Source organism: Salvelinus namaycush, chromosome 31 (assembly GCF_016432855.1).
Source record: "Salvelinus namaycush isolate Seneca chromosome 31, SaNama_1.0, whole genome shotgun sequence".
Classification (NCBI taxonomy): Eukaryota; Metazoa; Chordata; class Actinopteri; order Salmoniformes; family Salmonidae; genus Salvelinus; species Salvelinus namaycush.
Window position 1 is genome coordinate 37,026,510 of NC_052337.1, and position 7,996 is coordinate 37,034,505.

The following is a 7,996-nucleotide window of genomic DNA, read 5'->3' on the forward strand; positions in this document are numbered from 1 at the left end:
ATAATATAATATTTCATGGTCAAATTTTCTCTATCAATGTTCATTTGCTGGACCATGATATTTGATAATTTATCAAAATGAATTATGTTAGATACAACTAAATTATACTCATCTTATAGCACTGCAGTAATAACATAATATTTTATTTGATACATTGCACACGACACACGCAACATGTTTGAACAAGTAGACTATGCAATTGTGCGATCATTGACATGGAAATGTATTATTCTAATTTGGGTGCTCAAGTGTACAATTGCCTATTTTGGCAGTCGTTTCCCCTTAAATGCTGCCACTTTATTATTGTAATTGTCTACTTTTAGGCTAGGTGCTTGCCCCGGCTTGCCTAGACAGGCAGGAAAACGAATATTGTTCAAATCAATTCCATATCAATTCAATTATACTTTTTAGGACTTCTGAAGGCTGTAAAACATGTAGAGCAGATCCCACAATTCGCCTACAGTCTTTAACATGTATTAAAAGTGTGTGTCATAAGAGTTGCAATAATGTTCTTTCAATGCCCTATTTGTATATTCCTTACGTTTTCGCTTTTAAATTGAGGTCTCCTTACCGTTTATTGGAGAGTTCTCTTCACACTCGAATGCTATGGAGTCGCGGGGGGCGTGGGTAGGGCAGGGGAAGGGGGGTGCTGGGGTCGGCCTGGGAGGAGGTGACAGAGGGTTGTGTGAGGAACTGCCGGGGTTTAAAAAGGCAGCCTTCCCAGCGCTGTGACACCAGACCTGAAATCACCCTTGACTGCGCAGGAACTATTTTATGAACTTATTGCACACGGATTTGGACCAAGTTTCTAATTGCTTCATAAACGTTATTGATCCATTCTATCAACATTATTTTACTTGATAAAGAAGAAGAAAAGGATACTCTAAGAAGAATGGAGAAGTGGACAACCCCTGAATACTATGACTATGATTATGAAGATCAGGAGAACAGCACCATGTGTGACTACTCTGAGTGGAAGCCGTCCTACTCAGTCATCCCAGTCCTCTACATGCTCATCTTCATCCTGGGTCTCTCTGGCAACGGTGTGGTCATCTTCACTGTGTGGAGGGCTCAGGCCAAGCGCCGGTCAGCAGACATCTACATAGGCAACCTGGCCATGGCTGACCTGACCTTCGTGCTGACTCTGCCACTGTGGGCAGTGTACACTGCATTGGGCTACCACTGGCCCTTCGGTGTGGCCCTCTGCAAGATCAGCAGCTACGTGGTGCTGCTCAACATGTACGCCAGCGTCTTCTGCCTCACCGCCATGAGCTTTGACCGCTACCTGGCCATCGTGCACTCTCTGTCCAGCACCCAGCTGCGTACCCGTGGCCACATGCAGGCCTCCCTGACGGCCATCTGGCTCCTCTCCGGCCTACTGGCTGCCCCCACACTCATCTTCCGCACCACCAAGGATGACGAGAACAGCGACCTCATCTCCTGTGGCATGGACTTCAGCCTGGTGTTGGGTGGGGGTAATCAAACAATCAGTCAATCAAATGAATTGAAGCAGAAGGAGTCCATGTGGATCGCAGGGCTCAGCATCTCCTCCTCTGCCCTGGGCTTCCTCCTGCCCTTCCTGGCCATGATGGTGTGCTACTGCTTCATCGGCTGCACCGTGACACGCCACTTCAACAGCCTGCGTAAGGAGGACCAGAGGAAGCGGCGTCTGCTGAAGATCATCACCACCCTGGTGGTTGTGTTTGCTGCCTGCTGGATGCCCTTCCACGTGCTGAAGAGCGCTGATGCCCTCTCCTACCTGAACCTAGCTCCAAACACCTGCGCCTTCCTCCGCTTCCTCCTGCTGGCCCACCCTTACGCTACCTGCCTGGCCTACGTCAACAGCTGCCTCAATCCCTTCCTGTATGCCTTCTTCGACCTGCGCTTCCGTTCCCAGTGCCTCTGTCTGCTCAACCTGAAGAAGGCCATGCACACCAGCCCCGCCAGCTCCATGTCCTCCCAGAAGACAGAGGCCCAGTCGCTGGCCACTAAGGTGTGACGTTTATGCTGTGGTCAGGGCATGGGAGAGGGATGCCAGCCAGAGGGAATAGGTCTCCAGCTGCCTTTTCCTGTCCTACCTACATCGTCACCTGAACACTGCAGGTAAATCTAAGATTTCAGAGGTGCAAAATGATATCATTACCTATTCAGCCACATACATGTGGACTGCAGACTGAGTGCAAATGTACGTGTCCTCCAGACTGTGTGACTGAGGAAACTGATAGTCAGTCTTCTGGCTGTAATCATGACCACTGACATCCTCCAAGCTCACTCTCAGTGATTAGGAAGTTTGTACAAACCCCTTGAACTGCTTGATACAGGGGGCCAAGCTCCATACCAGGGTGATGCAAACCAGACCCCAGACATTTTGGACAGTTGAATGTATTTCAAAGGGACAAAGCAGCTCATATTGTTCTCCTGGTGTTCCGTGTTGACTTAAGGCAAGTTCTTGGGTGGGTTGTCCCATGGCTCTGGCTTTTAACACTGGAGGAGTGTATTATACATGCATTTGTACCATGCTGTTCTTGTTTTTTTTAAGCACTTGCTCATTGGAAAGAGGTGAGACCTCTTCCTCTGCCCCAGTCATGATGTAAGTGTGTGTGTGTGTAGGTCCAGGAAAGGTGTTGCAGCTTGATTAAAAAGTTGTAAGGGGAGATAAGGGCACGGAGGGAGGGGGGTGGTCCCAGACGGACAGATGGCAGCTGACAAATGTTGTCGAGGGAGGAGATCCAACTAATAGGTGGCTGCTCTGACAGATTAAATTCTAGTGTGTGTGTGTGTGTGTGTGAAGGTATGAGTGTGTGTGTGTGTGTGTGTGTGTGTGTGTGTGTGTGTGTGTGTGTGTGTGTGTGTGTGTGTGTGTGTGTGTGTGTGTGTGTGTGTGTGTGTGTGTGTTTATTGAATCAGGATTGGGGAAGGCATGAATTAACTTGTTTTTATTTGACTAAGATGTAAATACATGCTGTACAATGCTTTTATGTGATGATTTGAAATAAAACGTTTTCTGTTGAACTAAAATCCTCTCTTGTGTCACTGTGTTACTTGTTACAATGTCATGCAAACACTATTCAGTAGACATGCTTTGTCCTGTTAGCACACAGAGTTGAAGGGTGACAGTCTCCCTCCCATTGTGTGCAGTTAGAATGAAAGCTGTGTCTACGGGAAATACATATGAGTTCTATTTCCCGCTCCAACGTTTGTTTCTTTGCTCCTTTACGACAGTGTTCCCCTTCAGAACATTAACAGACATTTGTTGAAAATGTGTTGATAAAATGATGGAGGACAATGTATTCTTTCTCAGAGAACTGTGTTGATCATGTAAACCAGTGTAACCATGCTACCACATCTCTCCCTCGCTCCCTTCAGCAACATGTAAGCTTGAGTAGCTTCTTTTAAAGCAAATATCTAAGATTCACTCCCCATGTGTAATGTCAAAGTATTGTAGTGTACCATTATCAACTCACTGTTCCTTAGTTGGGATGCTTTGCACTGAGACCAGTTTAAGCCAATAAAGATAATTGAACTATTGTATGAGTAATTTGCAGACAAGCACTGTGCGTACAGCAGTTCACTGACCTGTAAGAGACCATCCCCATGATTAACAGATTTGGCTGTAATGAGCTTTGTTCTGGACATAATCAGTAACAGCGGGGGGGGCTAGGAGGAGTGGGCTGATAATTCTGGGCCACTTACAGACACCACACTCCTCCTGTGAGACAATATTTGCCTTTGTTGACATGATAAATTGGGCTTGGAGGAACCTGAATCTGATTCAGCAGTTAAAGTGTGGCCCTGGAGACTTGTTATAAGTTGTTTATTTCTCATTATCTCAAAATGTACAGACACCAGTCAAATTCTTCCCAATTAGAAAACCACATCCCTGTCGCTAATCTACAAAATAAACGTGCTCTCTATCATTACACCACCATGTTGGAATTCCTCCTCATGGAATTCTCTGCGTGTTTGAGAAGCCCAATAATGCAAACATGTTTTATCTGCCTCTTCACAGCTCCAGAGCCTCATGCATGTTAAACTCAAGCACTACTACACTACGAACTAATCTCATGTCTGATAGAGACTTCAGTCGAGAGAAGGAGGATATTGAATGGTTAGTTAATCTATCAGACATGAGATTTCAAGTCCTCATGTCCTCCTCATCAGCAGCTGTCTTGACTGGGTCCACATCAGACACACCTGGCATCGCTCTGTGTAAAAACACAGCCCTATCCTCCATCTGCCGACACCACTGTGCAGGGTCAGAGAAAAGTGTGAAAGACAATCTGAATAGATTATACTCCAAGGTTTTCAAGTTTTATGGAGGTAATTTGATCATATTATACAGATTTCATGGCCTGAACCTTGCATATGCTTGGCAACATAGCTTCTCTTTGAGCTAAAGAGGGCGTTTAGCCATTGCAACATGAGAGACATTTGTCCCCCTGGTCCCTCATCCCACTGGGTTACAAGTTTGAGTGAGATGGCATGGTTGGTATGCCACAGAGTGCTTTTCAAAATAGATTACACAAGAGATTTCCAATCAACATTCCTATATCATAACAGTGTGTGGGTTTCAAGTGGGCCTATATTTATGACAGCAGTCTTACCATAGGGATTTCTCATTCAAAATCCTCTCATTTGATTCCCTTAATGGACTTTGCATGGGATGACAAACAAGTTGACAAAACAACTGAACAGAGTTTTTCTTCTCAAAGGACATTTAGCTCACATTTTAGTCTCATAGGTTCTTTATATTTTAGTTATTTAGCAGACACTCTTATCCAGAGCAACTTACAGTAATGAGAGCATTCATTTTCATACTGGTCCCCCATGGGAATGGAACCCACAACCCTGGCGTTGCAAGCATCATGCTATACCAACTGAGCTACACCGGACTTGATCTATATAGCTTTGCTGACATTTTAGCAAACAGACTCATTTGAGATTGATAGTGAATGTCATTTTTTTCTAACAGGCGAGAAAATGAACACTGTATGATGTATGTTGGAACTATTGATCACGGCATAAAGACACCCCAGCTAGCACATTTGGTTCCTTGGAAATAGTGGGAATGTACGTTTTTGGTTTCCCATTGGTTCTAGGAATGAAGCCATACGCTTCCTGACCGATAAAACTGTTTTTTAAACATTCTGTGAACGGTTGTGAACATTTTATTATGGTTCCCTGAAAGTTTTCCTGGATATTTAAAAACTATGTTTTGCTTGTACATACTATATACATTTCACAGACACTGTACATTTTAAACTAGTTTCATTTTTATTTTAAAATAATAATAATTAGTCCTACCCTTCAGCTCCCCTCAACCCCTCCCATCTATCTCTAAAAACCATCCAGTCCCAGCCTTCAGCTCCCCTCAACCCCTCCCATCTATCTCTAAAAAACATCCAGTCCCAGCCTTCAGCTCCCCTCAACCCCTCCCATCTATCTCTAAAAACCATCCAGTCCCAGCCTTCAGCTCCCCTCAACCCCTCCCATCTATCTCTAAAAACCATCCAGTCCCAGCCTTCAGCTCCCCTCAACCCCTCCCATCTATCTCTAAAAACCATCCAGTCCCAGCCTTCAGCTCCCCTCAACCCCTCCCATCTATCTCTAAAAAACATCCAGTCCCAGCCTTCAGCTCCCCTCAACCCCTCCCATCTATCTCTAAAAACCATCCTGTCCCAGCCTTCAGCTCCCCTCAACCCCTCCCATCTATCTCTAAAAACCATCCAGTCCCAGCCTTCAGCTCCCCTCAACCCCTCCCATCTATCTCTAAAAACCATCCAGTCCCAGCCTTCAGCTCCCCTCAACCCCTCCCATCTATCTCTAAAAAACATCCAGTTTTCTACTTGCCATATATTTTCCAGTTGCACTGTGCTGTTTCACAAATGTTCTGAACCTTTCTATTCTCGTAGTTTCTACAGATTTGAAATTAAAGATGAACATTATTACTAAGAGTATTCATATAGTATTGATCGAATGACTAACGCTTTTCTAGTCACCCAGCAGTGCTATTTACAGACTTAATTTTAGGTAAATGTTGTGATTTTTCAGCCATTCCTGAACCTGTGACCAAAAACAAGCTACATATGGGCAGTACCAAAACAAGTGATCTAATGATTCTGTCTCTTTGCAAAAAAACAGCAGAGCTGGGATAGTTGTATCCCCCATATACTGTACATAACGTTATATTGGCTGCAAGAATTTTGTATATAATAATTGAAATGGAGAAACTACATTTTGAATCCGGTGTTGTTTTGTATATCAGTTCATAAACCCTGTGCCATGGAATCAGCACATCGAAAATCTCTTCCCAACTATTTTGTCCTTAAATGGAACTGGTATACTTTTTTTACTTATCAATTTTCTTTTAACTAATTTTGGTCTTGCAGGGCCAACAGACAAGTTCCTTAGCTTCTCCCCCTTCTACTTACCTCCTCCAGTTTTGCGGTATTGCTACAATCAGTTGGTGGTAATTTTGGATAGAGCAGATATTTCCATATATTTTTGTTAACTGCATGTGTGACAAAACTCCATCAGTCCTATTTATGATATCAGGTGTGTTCATTAATTCACTCTGGAGTGCCAGAGTGCGCTCGGAGTGCGCTCCGAGTACGGTCAGAGTGAGCTCAGACTCAGAGTGTGGTCAGAGTGCGCTCAGACTCAGAGTGTGGTCAGAGTGAGCTCAGACTCAGAGTGTGGTCAGAGTGCGCTCAGACTCAGAGTGTGGTCAGAGTGAGCTCAGACTCAGAGTGCGCTCAGACTCAGAGTGTGGTCAGAGTGCGCTCAGACTCAGAGTGTGGTCAGAGTGCGCTCAGACTCAGAGTGTGGTCAGAGTGCGCTCAGACTCAGAGTGTGGTCAGAGTGCGCTCAGACTCAGAGTGTGGTCAGAGTGCGCTCAGACTCAGAGTGCGCTCAACTGGTGTTGCACGTTTGCAAATTCCTCAGTTATTCTGCGCTCTGGCACACTCAGAGGAGAGTGTTCTGAAATCGGAGTAGATAGCCAGAGTGAATTTACGAACTCATTAACAAAGATTAAACCGTTTAAAAAAAAACATTAAAACATTTTTTTAATCGATTAGTGTATTTGAGTTTAATCATAATATTTGTTGAAATATTTGTTCTGTCTTTTCTGGTGGATTAAACTGAAATTGCAAACAGCTATGTATGGCTTGTTTTAAAAAGAGCTATATTTCGAAAATTATTTCATTTTCAAATAACCGAAAGTTGCAATCTGAATAAAGGGGAAAAGGCTATTTTGAACACGGGGTGAGCCATTCATACTAATCTGCTGGAGAACCAATTCAGATTTAAGTATAACTTTTTCATGACTGAAGCCTTTAGTGAGAGGGAGGTTTAATTAACATTCTGAGAATGGAAATGATAGGTTATTTGAAGGTAATAAAATAACATTCTGAGAACATGTTTCAATAAGACTTCTAATAACACTGCTAGCTTAGGTTAACTGTTTTGAACTCCAAGCACAGATCGGACACATGGACATGTATTTGCTTATGCATTAATTATGCAAACACATCCCTTTTTTATTGTGGCACGACGTGAGTAAGATTCAAATCTATGATCTTCTGTTTTCTATCCATGGAATTAGTCCACTGCGCCACCAGGATGGAGCTAACATGCCATGTTTGTTCATTTCAGTCTATTCAAACAGACCCCATTTCATAGGAAACAAGCACTCATTAAGATCAGGTGTGGTCAATGAGTGTGCATGGCCAACACACCTGAACACACTTCACAAGATAGAGGATAGAGAGAGTTTTGTTGATACTGAGAACGGAATGTATATGTTTTCAAATAACATTCTTAGAACGTTCTCTGAACGGTACTAAAGTTTTCTTGTGGTTTTTATGGAAAGTTTTCTTAACGTTCTCAGAATTGAAAACATGACTTTAAATAGAACCACGAGGAAACCTGAATAAAACTTAATGCTAAAGTAATGAAATTCCAACAGAAGAATGTTGTTTCTTAACGTTCTTGG

The 7,996-nt window shown here is 43.5% G+C and overlaps 1 protein-coding gene across 1 annotated transcript; it reads left to right on the forward strand.

The window, feature by feature from the left end:
- Nucleotides 1-746: 746 nt before the first annotated feature.
- Nucleotides 747-3,018, forward strand: LOC120025986 (apelin receptor B-like). The gene has a single exon (XM_038970760.1). The coding sequence runs from the start codon at nt 893-895 to the stop codon at nt 1,997-1,999; it is 1,107 nt and encodes a 368-aa protein (XP_038826688.1). The 5' UTR covers nt 747-892; the 3' UTR covers nt 2,000-3,018.
- The last annotated feature ends 4,978 nt before the right edge of the window (nt 3,019-7,996 follow it).

Excerpts from the sequence above, each read along its gene's own strand:
- LOC120025986 (XM_038970760.1), top strand. The coding sequence starts at position 893 with ATGGAGAAGTGGACAACCCCTGAATACTATGACTATGATTATGAAGAT.